Source organism: Delphinus delphis, chromosome 3, assembly GCF_949987515.2.
Source record: "Delphinus delphis chromosome 3, mDelDel1.2, whole genome shotgun sequence".
In the NCBI taxonomy this organism is placed as follows: domain Eukaryota; kingdom Metazoa; phylum Chordata; class Mammalia; order Artiodactyla; family Delphinidae; genus Delphinus; species Delphinus delphis.
This window is the reverse complement of record NC_082685.1, coordinates 57920392-57942952: the sequence shown is the minus strand read 5'-3', so window position 1 is coordinate 57942952 and position 22561 is coordinate 57920392. Positions and strand designations below refer to the sequence as shown.

The 22561-nt window shown below is 41.2% G+C and overlaps 1 protein-coding gene and 1 long non-coding RNA gene across 2 annotated transcripts in view; one reads left to right on the top strand and one right to left on the bottom strand.

The window, feature by feature from the left end:
- ETF1 (eukaryotic translation termination factor 1) overlaps nucleotides 1–12678 on the bottom strand; it is a 28198-nt gene extending 15520 nt beyond the window's left edge. Inside the window, exons 1-2 of the mRNA XM_060008765.1 lie at nucleotides 12546–12678; nucleotides 12281–12384 (exon numbers count right to left, since the gene is read on the bottom strand). Of these exons, the coding sequence (XP_059864748.1) occupies nucleotides 12281–12366 (86 nt within the window). The 5' untranslated portion in view covers nucleotides 12367–12384; nucleotides 12546–12678. The remainder of the gene's footprint in view (nucleotides 1–12280; nucleotides 12385–12545) is intronic.
- Nucleotides 12679–13041: 363 nt separating this feature from the next.
- Nucleotides 13042–22561, top strand: part of LOC132423251 (uncharacterized) — a 150134-nt gene continuing 140614 nt past the window's right edge. The window contains exons 1-2 of the long non-coding RNA XR_009518955.2: nucleotides 13042–13235; nucleotides 16997–17104. This is a non-coding gene — a long non-coding RNA (uncharacterized lncRNA). The remainder of the gene's footprint in view (nucleotides 13236–16996; nucleotides 17105–22561) is intronic.

The window sequence follows — 22561 nt, the reverse complement described above, 5'->3', positions numbered from 1 at the left end:
AAGAAAAAAAAAAGTTTTTCCAGGAAAGCTTCCAAACAAAATAAATAGTCCTCCCCGCCCACCCCACCCCCCCAAGCCAATCTAAGTTGCTAGACCAGTTTGTGTAAACACCAAAATAAAACCAAGGAAGCTGAGTATTTCATTTTAAAGTAGAGCAAACAGTCCTAAGGGGAGAATGAGAAATAAAGCTCTCACTAAGGAGCTGCTGGCAGTGTATGCAAACTATGCCTTTGATTTTAATAGTTTTCATCCACTCCTCTGCTTTGTCACCATGTCCCTTTCCCAAAGTCAAAAGGCTCTCATTCAAGAGCCAGTGAATTATGAGGTATACAGCAATGATTCACATGCAGGTTGTAAAAACTGAGCAAAATAAGACACAACATACAATGTGCCATGTAAGGCCTCAAGGGCCTCTGTTCTCAGATCCCTTCTTGTTTCTCATCATTTTAGGGGCACTTTCCCTTTTCAAAGAAGAGTTCAGCAGTGCTTCCACCCAGAAGACTAACTTCTGAGAAATAAAACAGCTGGGAGACAGAAGGAAGTAGCTGTAAGTAGACTAAATACGGACAGTAAATAATACTAGACAAAATTCAGGAAGGAAGGGAATTTAAAGAAATAGCTGACAGCTTTCTGTTCCCTCATTCTCAAAGGTGACCGTTGAAAGGAATGTTTCTCTCCCTAGAGTAGTACCACCAGTTACTTACCCAATCCAAGGTTTCATGACCCCTAAACACTATGGACAGGGAAACTTAAGGTTCAGATTGTCAGGACTGAAAGGTCTCTAAAGAAGAAAACACAAGGTAAGCAGAGCAAAGCCTGGGCTGTGGGGCATATGTTTATGTAACTTTATGGCTCTCAGGGTTCCAGCCTCAGGATTCAAGAAGCCTGCTGGAAAAAAAAAAAAAAAAAGAAGCCTGCTGATGCAGATGGTCATAAGAGTGACAAACAAAAAGAAAAATCTAGGTACTCTTTCACCTGTAAAGATCTCACCAGTGCTCATCATTAACAATGCTCAAGAACACTTTAGAAAGGTAGGTAGGAAGAAAATGTGGTACCCACAAGCTTGTCCACTGCCCAATTTGCATGAGAGCCACAGAACCCTTGGAGAGCTTTCTTAAAAAGCAAAACAAAAATGCTCCGGTACAAAAAGATCTCCCCTTCCTCTATATTCTGACTCAGTAGCTCATGAACAGGGAGAGTGAGGGTGATAGTGATTATGGGTTAAGAGAGTCTCAGTTCTCAAATGGATTGATTTAAACAGAATCAGGTAGATTTTAATGCACAACTAGGGTTAAGAATCACCGTGTCTGGGTTGCTTTCTATGCCTTTAAGCAGACCTCTTAGCCAGCTCAAGTCGTGGAGATTCCATGACCTCACCCCTACCTAAAGAGAAACTCAGAGCCCAAGTGCTGCAAGTAAGCTGCTGTCATTTACCCTAGCAGTAACACAACTCCAGTGAATTGTGATGGCTCAGATGTGCCCAACTTTTTCCAGCCAGAACCCTATCATCAAATCCCTGCCATCCATCTTATCACTCCTACATAATAGAACTACCTTCAGGTTAGGGCAGGAACATTTTAGAGACTGCCTACTATACGGTCTAGTTGGGACTTAAGAGTATATGCCCCCCAAGAAGCTTTCATCTCGATCTTTGTCTAGGATATGCCTAGGATATGGATGGCCAAGGTTCCCCCTATCCCCTTTTCAAGCTCACAAACCTCAACTTAAATCTCAGACACAGTGTTTCTGGGATTCACTAAGCTAGCTACATTATATGGATCACCAGCTGAAAATCAATCAGTTCCTCTCCAATTACTACTCCTTTTGTCATTTTATTCACCATGGTTTTATATGGGTTTAATATGGGAACGTAGTAGGAGGGTGGTTATGAGCACAGGTTTCCAAATCTGACAGATTTGGGTTCATGTCCTGTCCTATCAGCACAACCTAGGGCAAATTACACATAAATCCATTTGGGACTCAGTTTCTCCTTACTTCACAAGGTCATGAGGATTCTATAAGAGAATATATGTCAACTGCCTAGCATGGAAGCAGATAGATTGCTAAATGGTAACTAGATGGAACTTGATAGCTTCTTGTGCCCTACCCCCCTGCCCTTAATAGTAAAAACCAGAATTAAGGGCACAGCACAGCTGGGCGGGGTGGGGTGGGGTGAGGTGGGGAGCAACACTGTTAGGTGGTGCTGTAGTCTTCTTTGAATCTGAGTTAAGTCCAAAGAGGGAGATAATAGTTGACTTTGTGGTAGGTGGTAATCACCTTTATTGGGTTACAGGACCTGTCAAATCTACCAACAGAACAAAAGAACCAAACCAAAACAGTTCAAAACAATATGGTCAGAACGCTAAAGCTGTTTTGTAATTTATCACAAGGGAGAAATAAAGAAATTCATTTCCCTCTAAAACTTTAAATAGCTTAAGTGGCTTCATCTTACAGCTGTGGCATGGGTTAAATATTCTGATATAATTCAGAGACAGTCACTTCTATCTGGTTATCAGTCACTTCAAAGATCTGACCTGTTTTCTCTTCCACCAAGTAACAGTGAAACAACACTTACTTATTGAAAGCAGAACTCATTTCAGGACATAGTGGATGCTCAAACATTTGAGAATGAATAAATGGTTAATTGCTAACATAAAAAATAGGGTCTTCTCTATATAGTCTCTTCTAAGCGGACGCCAGAGATTTATTTTAAACTACTAAATAAAATACCAATTAAAAGTTTGACAGTCTTTGGAGAGAAACTAACATGTGCCTAGAAATGACTAGTTGTCCCTGCTTTAGCCTCACTAAAATGCTCACACCATCCCATCAGTCTTTTAACACAACAAAACTAACACTTTCAGAATGCCTTCTTTTGCCACCTTTAATTGGTTCATCCTCACCTTGATGCCTGCCCCCCACCTTACCTATGATGCAGGTAGGAGGTCGATGGGGCTGCTTTTTATAAAGAGCTTGCAGAATACCAAACTAAGGCAGGATTCTGTTACTGTTGAAAGAGGCTAGACAAAGTTACTAGAAATTGGTTTTGTGCAACTGACCTCAGGGTTAGATGCCATTACCAGATGGGACAAGTACCAATATCTGAACATGCTGAGACATTAAAGCAGTCTCTATCCTAGAGGATACAGTAACTCAAGATGTCCCAATATTTTACAGAAAGTAAAGTTTACAGAAGGTTCATTTTATCCTCAAAGCACTAGGATTGCTGTCCTCCAAAACAAAAATGTATATATCTGGTGGAGTATTTTTTCTACAATTACAGGAATTTACTTTGTCATAAAAAGAAAACTAAAAACAAACAAATCGACCTAGTGGAATATTCCACCAGGGAGCAGCAGAAGCTGGAAAATTTCTCTAGCATTCTCACATCAGTGCAAAGCCAGGAGATATCAATCACAACCAACATTAGGGACTTACTAACAACCAGTGTTCTACACAGGACTGTATAAATGAGAAAGTCCACTTCTTATCTTTTCTGGCCACTACGCAAGTACTTTTCAAATAAAAGAAAAGCCACAGCCTTCCTGTTAATCTTCTTTCTAATACACAAATGAGCTTCTGGGGAAGGATTTAAAACTTAAGTTTTTTCCCTCACCAATGACGCTCATTAAAAACAAACATGTTCAGTACCCAAATTCTTCCTAGGGTAGATTTGCAAACAGCATGCCTCTTCCCTTTTATCTTTGCTCCTCGGTCTCCACAGATCTGCTCCCTCTAGGAAATTGCAGATCTCCCTGGACAAGAATCCTCCTTTCAGAAGAGAATAGATGTTTCTATTCAGCAAAAGAAATACTAATCAAAGAGCAAGGCAGTGTGGTACAATAGTTAGGATCAGAGGCTCTGGAATCAGGAAAGTGGGAACAGAATCTAGCACTGCCCCGTACTAGACTGTGGTATTAGGCAAGCTACTTAATCTCTCTGTATTTCAAATTTCTTCATCCATGAAATAGCAGTAATAGCTTTTCTCACAGAGCTGTTGTGAGGAGCCAAAATGTATGCTATTCAACCCATCTTCAGAAAACTAGTTTCATTATTTGATTAACCCTGTCTTTCCCGAGGAGCCTTCTTTCTTAAGTAGAGTCATAAAGGCCAGAAGATGCCAGAGAATGGGATAGCCAAATAGGAAGAAAACTTTTTTTCTTCTTCAGTAAAAAGCTAAAAATATTCAGAGGTATTAATGAATTAATGTTTGGGGATCAGTACATTTTCAGTACTTGCACCCTAAAGTTTATTTACACTGAAAGGCAAACTGGTGTTGGGACTGTCAAACTCTGTCAAGCCGACTTTACCAACAAGGCACATATATGCAAATACTCTGCACTATTTCAATACTCCAACAGCTCACCAACCATCGACCAACACAAAGCTTTTTTTTTTTTTTTTTTTTGCGTTACGTGGGCCTCTCACTGTTGTGGCCTCTCCCATTGCGGAGCACGGGCTCCGGACGCGCAGGCTCAGCGGCCATGGCTCACGGGCCCAGCCGCTCCGCGGCATGTGGGATCTTCCCGGACCGGGGCACGAACCCGTGTCCCCTGCATCGGCAGGCGGACTCTCAACCACTGCGCCACCAGGGAAGCCCAACACAAAGCTTTTGAATCTAATTTTAGGCTAACTGGCTTTTAATCAAGAATGAATTTCAATGACCATTTCAAAGTCTCAGTTCAGTTACAGCTCCACTACATCAGTGTATCAAAGATACTGTATCAACCAAATAATACCAATGCCCACAGTTACATTCTTTGAAACACTTGACTTGCCTAGGAAATCTGCTCAAGTAGTTAAACAATCTCTCCATTTTTGACAATGCCCAATGCCTCATTCAAGACCCAAATCATTTGCTTACACTACATCTCCTTCAACATGTACCAGGTTATTCTGGGGCCAGAAATGGTTCATAGTATCACTCCAAAGTTGTGTGTCAGACCATTCTCATGGTATTACACACTGCTCCCCTAAATGTATAAATGTCCAACCTACAGCAGATGTTTGATGAAGCTTGTAAGCTGACTGGTTAATAGTAAAAAATACATTTGTGGGCTTTGTTTTTCATATACTTAGATGTGAGTTCGGGGGAAAATCTAATTTACAAGGCCACAGACATGGCAAGAAAAAGACAATCTTTTGTTTTGACTAGGATCATTCTTCTAAAGGAGACCTTAAAGGATAAAACAAAAATGTGGAAACAGAACAGTACAGGACCAGTACTCCCCAAGTTATCTGCATGACAAGAAGTTGTTGTCAGGCACCTGAAAATGTCAAGTCCTCTGAACTGGGTAGAAAAGATGGTGATGAGTAAAGACAAAGTATACACTGGATGAAAGCTACATGTCTAAAAATTGGTGTTAAAAAAGATATAAAACAACTTGGAGGTTAAAAAAAAGGACAAAGCGAACATGTAAATACTTATAAGACACCTATTACATACAAATTAAGGAGATAAAAGAGAGACGGCTGGATTAAAGCACAGAAAGCTTGATCAATCTATCAACGTACAAGAATCAAGTGTTTTTATCTTTGTATCCACAAGAATAATAATGAAATTATGGCTCTTAATCAAACTCAGTTATGTTTAGAAGTGAGAAAAAGAGCAATCATTGTTTATCTCAATTCACTTACATTCAAAGAAAAAGATACCTGTTCAGAAAAAGAAAAAAAAAAAGAGGAAATTTTCATTCCTGATAGGCAGTAAGCTAGGGTTCAAAGTATGTCCAGTGGCATAAGAGAAAGCTGTTATCAGAGGGAACTTCATCATGCTCTCTGAGGACAGCTGCCCCAAAGAGAAATCTCATAATTTCCAACTTGCTGGAAAGAAGAATCTTGAACCCCCTCTAAATCCTTTCTCCCCCGCCACTAAAAGAGCAGGCTGCTGAAGAATTAAGAGACACCTATCGAATGTATTCTAGAAGAAGGTTCTATTCTGAGATCCCTGGAGAACAGGCTGGACTCAGAAAAAATTTCTGCTGCCCAAGTTCTCAGAGGGACAGTTCCAGCAGTAGGTCTAGGGAAAAGAGGCAGATTTCTCCTTCTCTTTAAATAGGATCTAAAACCATTTAGCCCTGCTACAAAACCCACATTTTAAGTTTTCTCACAACCAAACATGTTCTGAAAGGTTTGCCACACTGAGCACACCCTCAACCCCAAGCTCAAAGAAAAAGGGCCCTCTGCTAAAGGGGTCCAACTGGTGTGTGTGGCGGGGGACACTGGAGACCTACATTACATTCTGCCTTAAACGGAACTCTAATTAGGTACTCTTGCTTACCTAGGAATGTGTCCAGAGCAAGCCTTCCTTTCCTGGAAGGATAAGCGTATCTGCTGTTACAATGAGAAGTCTGTCAAGAGTTGAAATTCAAAGAAAGTAATTGTTCATTAGGTTCACAGTGCACAGAACACCATGCCAGAATACAGAGGCAGTTAGGACTAGATCCGAGTTAAGGCACGCAGCCTATGACACTTGGAATGGACTGAGGAACACCACCACACCCTACTCTTATCTCCTCCTCTTCCCTTTACTACCTCTTTCTTGCTATCTTCTCATGGCTCAGACCTGTTGGTGGCATCTGTATTTTGACCCCTTAGTGAGAAGCCACCAAGACCTCTGTAGTTATTTGTTCTACACTCATCTCTTCTCAGGAAATTAAAAATATTCTAATTCCTGACTTTTCTCTAGCGGGGTCTTTTACCTGTGTGTTAACAATCAGAGACAGGAGAGGCAGGGGAAGCCAGAACACAGGATGAAAAAAGCCTTTTAAGAGCCTGAATATTCTTGTATTAGTATGAAAAACTACCAAGTATCACTCTAGTTACAGCCGGCTCTTTAAGGATATGGAGAACAAAAGTAAAAATAAAAGCACCCGAAATTCATTGCTTTGAGAACTTCCAAGTGTTCTACTAATCAACAATTTTCACTTGGGAAAGGTACCCAAACACATTTTAGATACTTTAATTTATTCGAACCACATAAACAATCTCTATTATTTGTCTTTAAAAAACCTATTCAACGATTTCATAAAATTACTAACTTCTAATTCAATATAATGTAAGGAATTTTGTGGAGATTTTGGTCTTTGTCCCCGGCCTTTAGCAAAGCTCTTAAATCCCTCAGAATTTCCTGAGATGGGAGTTTATGTTATTCATATGGAGTGCCAATGAAGTGACTTAGGGTGGGGCCCCTAGGCAGACTTAGGATGGAGCTGGTCACCAGAAAGACCAAGTTTTCTGAGGGCTGAACTTTCTGCTCTATCCACAGACCTATGGGAAGGGGAAGCTGTAGAGTAAGCTCTATAAAAAAACCTCTTGAACAAGATTTAATGAACTTCTGGGTTGGTAAACCCAGGTGACATACCCCAGTTTCACAAGGACAGAAGCTTCTGCACTCAGACCCTTCCAGACCTTGCCCCATGTACCACTTCATCTGGCGGTTCGTCTATACCCTTTATAATATCCTTTGTAATAAACCAGTTAACATAAATAGTTTCCCTGAGATCTTTGGGCCATTCTAACAAATTACTGAACCCAAGGAGGGAGTCATAGGAACCCCCAAATTATAGCCTGTCTGAGAAGTAGGGTAGGGTAGGACTTGCTTTGGCATCACAAGTGTGGGCAGTCTTGTGGGACTGACCCCGTTACCTAGTGGGATCCAACACTAACTCTGGGTAGTGTCAGAATCTAATTCAACTGTAGGAACGCTCAGTTGGTGTAGAGTGAGAATTGGAGAACTGCCTGGTGTGGGGAAAAAAACCACACATCTAGGATCAGAACTCCTCAGAGTAGAGGAAAAAGATAGTCCCCCCACCAGTTATATTTGGGGGCAGGAAAGACAGTCATGTAAAGCCAGGTAATTTATTTCCTTCAAAGTCAAGATATCTACAAGTTGTTTTTAACAAAAGCTTTAAAAATGCCCAAAGACTCAAATGAAGCTTAGAAACTGTGCTGATCTTCAAACATGGGTTATCTGACCGAGCCCTCATTATATGTGAAATAAGATTCCCTGCCGAAGATAAGTGAAAAAATATTCTAATACCCACAGACACAATTTAGCCCAAATGAACCTTGTCTGTTCCTTGGTTACATTCACCACTGTCCTTGGTAATAACAGGCTCTGGTTATGATTTTATTACCTGAAAACTATAAAGCTTCCAACACAATTTCTGTGGCTACCTTTTGCTGGCTCAGAAAACATTAGGAAAAAACAACCTAAATTTCCCATCTGCCTTTCTCCTACATATCTTCACCTGGTTTAGTTCCTTATTCAAAATACCCACAACCATGGTTTCCATCCACATTGTCCTAGTTCCAGTTGACTTATGTACACATTTATCCTCATTAAGCCAACTACAGAGAATACGCCAAGAGCAATCGTCAACCGGGAAGAGCTATCATTAACTTTAAGTGGGACTTACATATAGGAAAAGAATTAGCTGGTTATTTTACTAGCATAAACAGAAACCAACATTCTACCAGGCTTATATGAAGCTAAATATGTATGTTCCACCCAACTTAAATTCAAGTTATACGTGTAACACACTTTTTAACTCAGAAAATTAAGTATGACAAAAAGACTACAAAAAGACTCCTAGCAAGTTCCCCATTTTAGTCATTTTGGCCCCTGTAAGTGGTCTTCCATAGCATAAAACAGTCTGTTATAGCTGTAGTGTAGTCTTGCATTTTTTTTTAAACATAAAATATATCCATTGGGCAGTACAGCACATTGGTTCAAATCCTGGGCATCTGCTACATTCCAGAAAGTAAGATATTTAACCTCACAGCCTTAGTCTGCCTTTCCCACCAAATGGTGGCAATACTTTTTGTGAGGGTTAAATGAAATAATGTATTGCTTAACACAATGTCTATAACATGCCAAGTGTGCAATAAATTATTGTGCTTAGAAACTTCACTCTGTTCAGATGTACTTAATCAGTGAGTCCATTTTACAGGTGGTTTCCCTTTAAAGCTACATTACCTTGGGGGTCATATACCAAGATAATCACATATTGACTATCTCAATTTCAACATTACTCTTATCCCAGCATACCTTAAGAGCCAGGGTTAAAAACAAACCAATCTGTGATTCTCATGCCCAGAATTGCTGGGGGGGGGGGGGGGGGGTATGTGTGTGTGTTGGGGGTGGGGGGTGGAGAAGAAATCTTCATTTCCAAAGCCATTCTACTCATCTGCCACTAAGTGCTATCTAGTGTTAATAACCATGCTTGAACACAACCCGTTTTCTCCTGAAACCCACAACTTGCCCCTTAAACACCAGTACAGATAGGTTTATTGTGCTATCCAGTTTGTGCTTAAAGTCCATCACGCTTCTCCTATTAGTATTTTACCATTAGGCAAAGAAGGAAAAACATTTCTCACTGTACACTATTATAATCTAATGAGTCTGACTAACACAACTCAACCATGATAATACAATCTTGCTATTCTCAAAAAGAAACTGGTATATACCAAGAACCGTTTGAGTTAAACAGAAGAAACGTGTGACTCCCTTCCTGATACCTATAGATGGCCAAGATTTTACATTTTCATGGGATCAAGATGTAACCAAATCCTGAATAAAAGCAAAGTAGGCAAAGCAGGACACGATTATGAACCACACTGTTTAGAGGACAGTTTAATCTTGTATAAAAACTACTACTTAGAAAAAAAGTTCTGCAAAGAGAACCTCATTTTTAGCATGCTTTAAACTTTACTGGACTTTGCTAATCAAAGGACTAAAGTCTTTAAAAGCTTTAAAGAGGATCTTAAAAGTTTCAAGTGGTTAGGTAACATAGATAGGAACAAATTTAAGAATGAGCTTCCTTCATCAAGCAGTAAAGGGAATGCTGTTATTAAGCACTGTTATCTTCAGTGTCACTTCACTTGGACAAGAAGCAAATTATAGTTTGAATTCATATTTTAGACTTCCTCAGAGTATGTAATGTATTCAAGTTCTAATGTGTGAACCTGCCTTCAAGTTAAAGTAACAAGAGGGACTTCCCTGGTGGTGCAGTGGTTAAGATTCCACGCTCCCAATACAGGGGGCTGGGGTTCAATCCCTGATCAGGGAACTAGATCCCACATGCATGCCACAACTAAGGAGCCCACGTGCCGCAACTAAGACTGAGCGCAACCAAATAAACGAAAAAAAAAGTTAAAGTAATAAGAGAACAAACCCAAGGGGTACATCCAGCTTTAAACAACAGTAACAACAGCAAACTGTAAAAGCCATACTCAAGTGAAGGATTCAAGTAACATAACAGCAGGTGCTAGTGAAACAAAAGAACCCGGCTAATTCCTGGTAGTGCATCATAATGGGTCATGACCTATATTGCTCCTCCTGTACAGTATTCTCACACTTGGGGAATAATTATTCATTCTACCATGTAGCAGAGAATCATCTGTGTTCAAATTCTGGTTAAGATTATTATCTAGGTCTGAATGTCGTATTAAATTCAAAGAAAAACAAACCTACTGAATGAAAAATAAGCTATCTTCAATTCATATCTTAGAAAGTGAGCAAAAGCCCCAGTAACTGAAGAGGACTAAACTTTCAGAAGTTTCACCCCAAACAGAACTGTCACTAATTACTAGGAACAAAACACAATGGCAGAGACTTCCCTGGTGGCACAGTGGTTAAGAATCCGCCTGCCACTGCAGGGGACACGGGTTCAAGCGCTGGTCCGGGAAGATCCCACATGCCACAGAGCAACTAAGCCTGTGCACCACAGCTACTGAGCCTGCGCTCTAGAGCCCGAGAGCCACAACTACAGAGCCTGCGTGCTGCAACTACTGAAGTCCGCGCGCCTAGAGCCCGTGCTCCGCAACAAGAGAAGCCACTGCAGTGAGAAGCCTGTGCACCACAATGAAGAGTAGCCCCCGCTCGCCACAACTAAAGAAAAGCCCACATGCAGTAACAAAGACCCAATGCAGCCAAAGATAAATAAATAAAAAATAAATAAATTTATAAACAATGACAAAACTGTTAGCCCTGGGCCTTCAATGGAACTAAGCATACTTTATTTCATAAAGCAGTAACAACTACGAATTTGATGAATCCTATCCTTGCAAATCTACCAAGCAAGGACAAAACCTGTGCTGGAAACCAGAATGTCCAATTCCTGTACTGAAAATAACTTTTAACATGGCCCAGGACAAGCCACTCTGCTCTTCTAAGAATGCTGAAGACGTACAAATATGTCATGTTCCAAACACTTTTTCCCCCTACTTCCTGTAAGTAAAGAGTTTCTATGACTGGGAAATAGAACAAAATAAAGTAATATAGTGAGAGAACAGATATACCTCTGACGTACCTTCCCCCAAAGAACAACTTTTTTTTAATTAAAAAAAGAACATATAAAGTCAGTTTTAATCTAGTCTCCCCTTCCCAAAACGGACACACCTAATAGTTTCTTACCCAAATTTACAAAAAACCCTCAAAGCCCGCTTAATCCAGTTCTGAATTTCAACAAGCATTAATACTAATACATCAGCACCTCTACCCCAAGAGTTCCAGAGAGAGGCCAAAAGGGACCCTGTTGGTAGAGTTCACATGAACGGCCCCATAACTGGGATTTCTCCTGTATATACAGATACACACCTGTCAACCAAAACCTCCCCCACTCCCCGACCCCGCACACATTTTCAGTTTAGAGGTGGTTCCTGTAACAGCTAACACCAGGAAGCTACGGAGTAATTAAAGGACTTGGAGGAAGTCATACTGGGAGAGTTGTAAGACCCAGAGAAATCAGAGGAAGTCAGAAAGAGGTTGTCCCTGACAACCCCTCCTTCCCGCCCCATCCAAACTTCACCCACCCGGGTCTCAGAAGCCCGGGAGGGGGAGGCCATTTTAATTAAGCTTGGCTGAGAAAAGTGAAGGAAGGAGAAGAGAGGAAATCAGGGAAGGCGTTCGGAAAGCAAGGCTTGGCCCTTTCCCCCAGCGGCACCCGAGTTGGGTGGCAGCACCTGGAGCTCAAAACGGGAGGTTCTGGATTCAAGCGCCTGAAAGGGGTACAAAAGTAGCAGTAGCCTACCACGAGGGGGTCGAGGGGCCCGAGCCCCGGGAGCGGGACCCCTTAGCCCTAACAGGGTAAAGGGCCCCTTCTCGGACCAACCGCGCAGACCCTCGCCCCTAAGACTAGGGCTACTACCCAGAGGTCCAGAAGGCGGGAGTTGGCTAGTGCCCGGTTCTCCTCATCCGGCCATGCGGCGCGGGGGCGGCCATCCTGAGGGGTCCGGAAACCAAGAGGGCATGGGGGGGCCCAGACGCGGCGCTCACCCGCGGGCCGCCTCCAAGCTCTTAATGAGCTTTTTGATCTTCCATATCTCCACGTTCCTGTCGGCAGCACTGGGGTCGTCCGCCATCTTCTCGCCTCCTCCTCCCTAGAGCGGCCCGGCGGGGCCCGGAGACACCAAGACCACAGAGTTAGCGCCGCCGCTGGGGCAGAGCGGCCCCCTTCCTCGCCACCCCCGACAGTCCCTCCTCTTCCCGCCCCGCGCGGCCCGCCGCGGTGGTCACTGGCATTTCCCTTCCCCTGGTTTACCTAAGGGCCCAGTCCTGGGCGGCAGCGGCTGCTCCTCCCCGGCGGCGGCTCCGCGGCGGCGGCTCTGACGTAGGACACCGGCTCCCTCTTTCCAGGCAGCTGCATGTGTTGCAATCCGCTCACATGGGGCCTGTGACATCACTTCCTCCGCCAGGGGCTGAGTGGAAGTCGGCAGGCGGAAGGGAGGGGGCCGGTGAGGAAGAGAGGAAGCTCTGCGCGCGCCGCGACTTTCCATTGGCTCTCTGGGCCGTGGCCTAGAATGAGCCCGCCGATTGGCCGCAGCTGGGGCCGCGCTGCCTTGTGAGGTAGAAGCCGGGGGCGGGGGAAGTACCGCCTTCCTTCCGGTCCGGAGAGCCGAGAGCAGGAAGCGGGCGGAAGCAGGTGGCTCTCGCGAGGATTTACTCGGAGCCCCGCCTGGCTCAAACGGGGGTGTTTCTTAAAGGGCAAGGCGCGTGGGTCGTAGTGTTTTCTGTCCCACCTTCTTGAATAGAATGGACATCTAAGGGTCTGCGATGCGCCTTTACGCTCGAGCCGGGACGCGCGGTTTGCTGCTTCATAGCTAACGAAGCGCTCGGGCCTGCGTGCGTCACGGCTGCGCGGACTAGTGTTCAGACGCTTGGCCAGGGTGTACCGGATTAGGAAACTTCTCCTGGGTAGTCCGGCACCCCGACACCCGCAGGGGCAAAAGAGGCACGTCCCTTCCCGCCCCAGGGCTGAGGGGTTCTCTTTGGACCTGGAACTTTATGGGGGTGTGTGTGTGTGGAGAAAGCAGGGGCTGCCTGAGGTTGGAACCCTGAGGTATCTGATGCCGTGAATGGTTTGGTCTGAGCTGTTGAGAGTGGAGGTGGGGAGAGTGTTGAAGCAACGTGGGCAGTTGTCTTTTTGAGTTAGGAGTTGTAGTTGGCTACTTTATGTCTCCACCTCAGCTGGAGTCATTCAAATATTTGGGCTTAAACTATGTGCCAGACCCGGTTTTCATGAGGAGAACCAAACGAATCACAGTGCCTACCTTCGTGGAACTCTTAGTTTAGTTGGATTTATAGCCGTTTGTGAAAGAAAATAATTGCACAAATACATAAGTACTTCAAAATGGTGTGAGAGTGCAATGAATGAGGAGTGAGTGAAAACTCTAGAGTGAGACCCAAAGGGTGAACAGGAGTTTGTCAGGAGGGAGCAAAACACATTTGAGGAACTGCAAAAGCTGGTGTGCTCGAGCAAGGTCAGTAATTTATGTGAGAGATAATTGTAGCTTAGAATAGGGTGATGACAGTGCACATAGAAGTGAATGATATTTGAAGGTTAGAATGGATAGGACTGGATGATGGGTTGGATGAGGAGGAAGGGCAAGAATGATGGCCAGAGTACTGAAATGGTTTCCTTTACTGAGATGGGCAAAATGAGGAGCAGGTTGAGGGAGATTATTGAAAGTTTCATCTTGTGCTTATTAAATTTGAGATTGCTTATGAGACATGCCAGTGGTGCTCTCAGGCGGTTGCATTTGTGTGAGCTTTGAATCCTTTTTGCATGTTATTTCAATTTTGTCCACACTTTGCAAATGGGGCTTTTACCCCCATTTCATACATTGGGAAACTCAGGCAAAGAAAGGTAAAAGGGAGTTGCTCAGGTTGGGGACATGGGGGGCAAGTCTTCTTTCCCCCAGCAAATGAATTCCCAGAGTGGAATCTCTTCTTTAGGTTCCATTTTGTAATTTTCAGCATATGTTAACTCATAATATTTATTGTACTTCTACTGGGTGCCATTCACTGTGCCTAGTAATGGGCCTTCTTAAATAGTCATAAGCACTGCTTACTGACTGGTTGTCTACCATGTCCTTTGATTTTCCCTACTTCACTCCCTTTGCCCCAATTCCTACTTTTTATGCTAGGTTGCCTTGATTTTCTTTTCCTGCTCATTTTTTGTTTATAGTGTTGCTTCAGGTCCGTGTGTGATGGCTTTACAGGCTTTCTAGACTAGCTCACAGGCTTTTCTTTGTGATTCATGCTGAAGTAAGCGTGGTGACATCCCAGATGGAATTGCTGTTTGTTAACCTTTGAATCCTTGAAATTTGGTGATTACCAAGATATGCAACTTGTTTCTTTTTTTTTTTAAATTTTTATTGGAGTATAGTTGACTTACAATGTTGTGTTAGTTTCTGCTGACAGCAAAGTGAATCAGTTATACATATACATATATCTATTCTTTTGTAGATTCTATTCCCTTATAGGTCATTATAGAGTATTGAGTAGAGTTCCCTGTGCTATACAGTAGGTTCTTATTAGTTATCTATGTTATATATAGTAGTGTGTATATGTCATTCCCAGTCTCCCAATTTATCTCTTTCCTCCCCTTTCCCCCTTGGTAACCATAAGTTTGTTTTCTATACCTGTGATTCTATTTCTGTTTTGTAAATAGGTTCATTTGTAACATTTTTTTTTAGATTCCACATATAAGTGATATCATATGATATTTGTTTTTCTCTCTATGACTTACTTCACTAAGTATGGCAATCTCTAGGTCCATCGCATGTGTCTGTAAACCGCATTATTTTGTTCTTTTTTTATGGCTGAGTAATATTCCTGCAATTTCTTTCTTAGAATATTCTAAATCCAGGCAGTTGAACTGTAGCCCTAAAAGCTTACTTGCCTAGTTGCTGCAAATTCACCATCTCTGCACTTAGAGTTGGAAATCAGTGTGTTAGAGACAAAAGCTGGCATGGATCTCTAGCAGAAGTGATTTGGGAGCAATAGAACAGGGATGCTATTTCCTTTGGCAAGGAGGAGGCCATGACCATTCAGTGTTCAGGAGGAACCTCCTGTAATATAACGGTGATAAAGATTTTTTTCAAAATGTAGAATATATAACCTCTCTAGGCACAGGTTGTCCTCTGAAAAATGAAGGATTTGTTCTTGATGACCTCAGAACTTTTCCCCCAGCTCTAACATTAGGTAATAATTTTAAATATGGGGTATAGGTGACATTCCTAGTAAATAGGTGGGGATTCGGGGGAAGGGAAAGGGATGGATTGTTTCGATGTTGAAAACACCTGTAGCAGCTTGAGAACAAAGTGCTGTTAGGTACAGAATGAAATAATTGGTTGCTAATGTGGAGGCCAGTTTAGGAGTAATCAAGGTGGAGAAGGCGGCAAGGGATGGTTGTGGAAAGGTTTGCTAAGGCAAACCCATGGCTCTTCTGGAAGTCAATGGCGTTGTTAAGGAAAAGTCTGGAGCTAGGAAGTCTTAGGGTTGAGCCTTCACTCTCCTCCTTACCTTGAACAAGTCACTTCTTAAATCTTGCAGAATCTCAGTTTTCTTGTCTGTAAAATGGGGATCCCATCTATTTTGTTGGGACTATTGTTGGATTGAATAATTTGTGTGAAGTTCCTAGTACCATTTACAGCAAGCATGTGTCACCAGTGAATTTTAGTTCTCTTTTTAGTTCTTCCTAATTTGTTCTGTCCTCTTCTGCTGTTTTCTATACTCTTTCTGTTGAGGATCTGTGACACTACTCACTTCATCATTCTCTAGCAGAAAGTAAGCTTGAAAAACTAAAGGAAGAACAGATCCAAAGTACAATTCTTAGGGATTTTTTCCTTCTGGTGGAAAGAGGGGACCAGTAAAATAAGTCTGTGGGATATTTTCTGCTGCTTCCATGGCTGGTGTGTTAATGATTGTTAGAAATTCAGAACTTTTCAGAGTTAGAGTTTAAAATATTGGGTATTTATAACCCTAACTATATTAGTAGAATGGATGACGTTTTCCTAGGTATCTTAGTAACTGCGTGTGTTTTCCCTGCCCCGTCCATCCATCAAAGAGTTACATATAGTATGTTGTTCAAAAAGAAAAAAAAAATGTTTCTGTGCCTAGAAAAATAAAAAATAGTTTGAAAAATCTCTGGATTAGACTATCTCTAAAGTGCTTACAGGTTCATGAAGTAGAGCTCTATAAATAAAGGAATGTGTAGTCTGCCCTCAATTCTTGGCTGTACTTAAGCATAGTGAATTTAAGGAATGCAGTTCTGTAGATTCCATCTTTAAGTAAATAAAAAAATCTTACATAAGTAAAAGTCTATGAAGAAGACCTACATGGTACAATATAAAACTCAAAGGATTGAAGATTTGTGTAAATTGACATAAGGCACAGTTGCTTAATTGTGGAGTGCAGATGTGTGTGAAAGTGACTTGAAATGGGCCAGTGTAAGGTATCATTTCCTCCCCTGTGGACACCTAGTGGTGAAATGTAACCTTTCAGTGGGAAGGGGGACTACAACTAAGGAATGACAGCAGTTTCCTCTCTAGATAACCAAACATCTTTACACTAATTTGTAGTCTTGTTAAATTAAGCAGATATGGACCATTAAATGCTTTACCTTATAATGATTTCCAACTTTATGCACATAGAGAACTTTTTTTCTCATTCTTTCAACTCTAGAAAAATTTATTTTTCTTTTTTTAGAATCCTTGTTCTAGGGAGTACTCGCTAGAGCTGGAGTAGGTCTTCCCATAACATGAAAGAATAATTAGAGTGAGATTGAGCCATGCCATTGGACCACCTGGGGAGGAGGTAAGTGCTTAATGTTTCCTGTGCTGCCTGTCTTGACTCAGTAGACATCCTTGTAGAATAGCTAGACAGATGCTAATCTTTTAGTTCAATTCCGTAAATATTTATCGCGTACTAGTTTTCTGTCTAGCAGAGTGCTGGGGTAAGTGCTGAACACTCTTTTTAGATGTAGTGCAGTCATTAAATTTTTGGTCTTTTTTTAGGGGAAAAAAGATATAGGAATGTTAAACAAATAGATAATAATATAAAAGGAGAAGTAGCTGTTTATAGGACTGAGGCAGAAATGAACAAATTGAGCCTGAAACACTTTGCTATATCAGTAAGAAAGGAAAGGAACGAAGACTACTGGGGGTCTTTTTTTTTTTTTTTAAAGTACTTTTAATACCCTGATAGACTTTTGGTTTTTTACTGAGGTATAATTGACGTATAACATCATATTAGTTTCAGCTATACAACATGATTCGATATTTGTATATATTGTGAAGTGATCACAATAAGTCTAGTTAACGTCTATCACCATATATAGTTAAATAATTTTTTTCTTGTGGTGAGAACTTTTAAGATTTACTCTCTTAGCACCTTGCAAATATGCAATACAGTATAATTAACTACAGTCACCATATTATACATTACATCCCCAAGACTGATTTATTTTATAACTGGAAGTCTATCTTTTTGACCCTCTTCACCCATTTCACTCAGCCCCCTATCACTCCCACCCCACCCCCAACCCCACCTCTGGCAACCACCTATCTGTTCTCTGTATACATGAGCTTGTTTTTTTTAAGACTCCATATATAAGTGAGATCATACAGTATTTGTCTTTCTCTGTCTGACTTATTTCACTTAGCATAATGCCCTCAAATTCCATCCATGTCATCACAAGCAGCACGAATTCATTTTTTTTAATGGCTGAATAGTATTCCATTGTATATATACACCACGTCTTCTTTATCCATTCATTCATCAATGGATACTTAGGTTGTTTCCATATCTTGGCTACTGTAAATAATGCTGCAGTGAACATGGAGGTGCATACATCTTTTCAAATTTCTGTTTTTGTTTTCTTTGGATAAATATCCAGAAGTAGAATTTCTGGATCCTGTGGTAGTTCTATTTTTAATTTTTTGAGGAACCTTCATACTCTTTTCCATAGTAGCTGCACCAGTTTACATTTCCAGTCATAGTAAACAAGTGTTCCCTTTTCTCCACATCTATGCCAACACTTGTTATTTCTTGTCTTTTTGATACTAGCCATTCTACAGGTGTGGGGTGATACCTCACTGTGGTTTTGATTTACATTTCCCTAATGATTAGTGATGCTTAGCACCTCTTCATGTACCTTTTGGCCATCTGTGTCTTTGGAAAAATGTCTATTCATGTCTTCTGCCCATTTTTTGATTATTTTTTTGCTATTGGGTTGTATGAGTTCTTTATATATTTTGGGAACTAACTCCTTACCAGATATATGATTTGCAAATATTTTCTCCCATTCAGTAGGTTGCCTTTTCATTTTGTTAATGGTTTCCTTTGCTGTACAGAAGCTTTTTAGTTTGGTGTACCCCCCCCTTGTTTATTTTTGGTGTTGTTTTTGATTTTGGTGTCAAATCCCAAAAATCCAAGACTGATGTCAAGGAGCTTACTGTCTATGTTATCTTATATAAGTTCTATGGTTTCAGGTCTTACATTCGTGTCTTTAATCCATTTTGAGTTAATTTTTGTGTATGGTGTAAGATAGTGGTCCATTTTCATTCATTTGCATGTGGTTGTCCACTTTTCCCAACACCATTTATGGAAGATACTGTCCTTTACTAATGGGGTCTTGTCAAACCTAAGCCAGGGGGCTTCCCTGGTGGCGCGGTGGTTGAGAGTCTGCCTGCCGATGCAGGGGACACGGGTCGTGCCCCGGTCCGGGAGGATACCACGTGCTGCGGAGCGGCTGGGCCCGTGAGCCATGGCCGCTGAGCCTGCGCATCCGGAGCCTGTGCTCCGCAACGGGAGAGGCCACAGCAGTGAGAGGCCCGCGTACCGCAAAAAAAAAAACAAAAAAACACTAAGCCAGAAGGAAAAGCCTACCAAGGCCAAAGTTAGAAGAATTTGAGCCTTAATAAGAATAATTGCAGTGAATTGAAGCACATTAAATAAGTTAAAATCTGTGCGTTCACAAAGACACCCAAGAAATCTCACTGGTCTCACCTTTGATTAATACTACAGATCTAACTCATTCTAAAAACCAGTAAATAAAGAAGCCTTTCCCATATGAACTCTACCTCAGGGTAACTAGTTACTTGTTATGAGGGGAAGTTTCTCACTAGAGAGGTATTTCATATAAAAAAATGAAGAAAAGATAGAAGTAGAATAGTATACCTTTAATGAAATTAGAGATCTAGGGGTAGGTAATGATCATCAGTGGCTGCTAACATCACAAAAGAGCCAACCAGAATTATATACCCTCTGATGAACTAATCTTGTCAAAAAGCTTAACTTGAATCAGATCAGGTGGGGATGGAAGAACATGTTAAATGACATCATAAGAATGCAATCAGTGAAATGTAGAATGTAGATTACAGGACTATAGGACAAGTGGCACAGTTTCTTCAACAAATAAATTGCAAAGCAGAGGAAAAAGAGGCAAGGAAATCTATAGTTTAAAAGAGACTTAAGGGACATATCAACCAATATAGGGTGTGGCCGTTATTGGCTCCTGACTCTTTAACAGTTGAAAAAGTTATGAGACTTCCCTGGCAGTCCAGTGGTTAAGACTATGCGCTCCCAGTGCAGGGGGCCCGGGTTCAACCCCTAGTCAGGGAACTAAGATCCTGCATGCCACGTGGCGTGGTCAAAAAAAAAAAAAAAAAAGTTTTTGAAAATATTGGGAAAATTTAAACATTCAAGTTTTTGCCATTAAGGAGTTGTTAATTTTTTTCGATATGATCATGATATTGTTATATTTTATAGAATAACCTTTTTAGAGGTACAATGTTAGAGTAAAATTATGATTTCTGGAATTTACTTCAAAATAATCCAAAGGAAGATGGGAGAAAATATTAAAAGCTATAAGTTCCTGAATTGAACATTAAAAAATTGAAAAATAGAGTAAGAATTTGAGTGAAACAGCCAGTGTGGGCTGAATGGGGAAGGCTTCAGAGAAGAGGGTAGACCAAGGATACCTAAGATATGGAAAGGCAAGACTGGGGAGATGGCTAAAGGCAAGGGGGGTACATGGACCAAGGCGTATGGCTTGAATTTAAGTAGTTAGACTAGTAAGGTAGATTGGTTTCCCATTTAGGAAATCTGTGGTTCTTAACCTTTTGGTCACAGATTCCTTCAAGAAATCAGTAAAAGCAATGGACCGTTTCCCCAGAAAAATTAATATTTGCAGTCTTGCATTTTACAATCAGTGGTTTATAGACCCCCTGAAGTCACTCACGTGGACTCCCCACTTACCAACCATTGCCCCAAATCTCTACGCTCTGGGTTAGGGGCTCCAAGAACCGGTTTAAGAGCTTACGGTTTAGGTGGGACATTTCCTGTTTCCTGTGGCCTCACTCAGCATTGAAAGTTTTAATTATTAAAGGTTGGTTCAGCTGCAGTATTCTCTTTAGTGTGAAGATAGATTTCCATTTCCTGACTTACTGCAGCAGAAATGGGATTGATGGTGCATTGTAATTAGGTTTAACAATATGAAATTGGTGATACTCAACCGTTTTTGACCTACTAAAATGGCTGTTTCAATGGTTCTTTCTGTAATTGCTACATTACCTCCTTCACAGGTTGAATAATGTATGTTGCCTTATAGCTCCTCTATCTAGGGCTTTCACTCATTTAATTGTTCTTCTGATACCAGAGGAAGGAAAGGTGGAGACATAGCCCTAACATAGCAGCCTTAGGACTGGAGAATGGAGTCACAGTGGTATCTGAAATAGTGAAGGGTCTTTGCTTTGAAGCAGTTTATTTTCAAAGTTTGAGTTGTCTCTTTACTCCCGATCTTCTCATGTACCATCTGTAAGAACTTGCTTTTCTCTTTACTGCTCCTTCTTGCTATAGAATCCCTAGTATAAACGTTATACTTAAAATTAAGCCACCCCCAGAGATTACTTATTAAAGGTATCTTAAGAATGAAGTGTGGAGCAAAGCGCAGAATTGATATCTTATTCTCCCTGGTAATTGATGCATTGATTAAGACACAAGACTTACATAGTATCCCTACCAATAATGTGTACATGACGCTGAGCACACGGAAATCACCAGGTGAATCTGAACAAAGGCCTCTTCTGTAAAACAAATGGCCTGTACCCTTCAAAACTATCAACATCATGAAAAGACAAAAAGGCAAAGGAACTATTCTTAGGAAAAGGAGATAGAACTAAATGCCATGTGCAATCTTTGATTTGACCTTAGATGAAAAAGTTGAGACAATCAGGGAAATTTTTATATGGACTATATATATGGTGGTAGTATATCAGTGCTAAATTTCCTGATTATAATATTTGCGGGGAGAATGTTAAGAGTGCTGAAAAATTTAGGCTGAAGTGTCATGATGTTCAGAAAATATATATAGAGTGAACACACAAGTGTGAAAGAGTGCAAATGTGGCAAAATGCAAATTGAATCTAGGTGAATGGTGTTTTGTGTGTGTTCATTATACCGTTCTTTTAATTTTCTAAGAACAGGTTTGAAATAAAAAGTTGAGAAAAAACTCCAGTTGGATAAATTTTTTCAAGAGAGTCCGCAACAGAATTGGACTTTTACACCTATGAAGTATAAAAGAGGGTTGCGCATTTATTCTGGTCATTCGTATTCCCCCTTTGCTGGCCCAGGAATACCTCAGGCCACATTTTTAGTCCTCTAAACATTACTATTAATTTCTCCTTAAATTCTTTTCCTAATTAAGACTTATCTTTTACCAGTTAAGTTCTAATTTCTGGGTTTGGTTTGTTGCCCCTAGAACTCTTGACAGAGTATAATTTATACATAAACTTAAAAATTAAGGCCTTTCTCTGTCAAATGGAGAAACCAAACCACCCAAGAGTTTTGGACGTGGGAGAGACTGATTTGACAGATTTGAGTGCTTAAGTGCCAAGCATTGTTCTAATGTTGGAAAATAGCAGTGAACAGAAGTTTCTGGCTTCTTGAAACTTAAAATGGTGGGTCTTAGTCCGTTCAAGCTGCCATAACAAAATAACACAGGCTGGGTAGCTTATAAACAAAATTTATCTTGCAGTTTTGAAGGCTGGAAAGTCTGAGATTGGGGTGCCAGCATGGTCAGGTGAGGGCCCTCTTCCAGGTCATAAACTTAAATGTGTCCTCATATGGTGGAAGGGGATCAGGGATTTCTAGAGCCCCTTTTAGTGATCTACCACCTCCCAAAGGCCCCACCTCCTAATACCATCACTGTAGGAGTTAGGATTTCAACATAGGGATTTGGGGGACCTAAAAATTCAGACCATAGCAATGGGG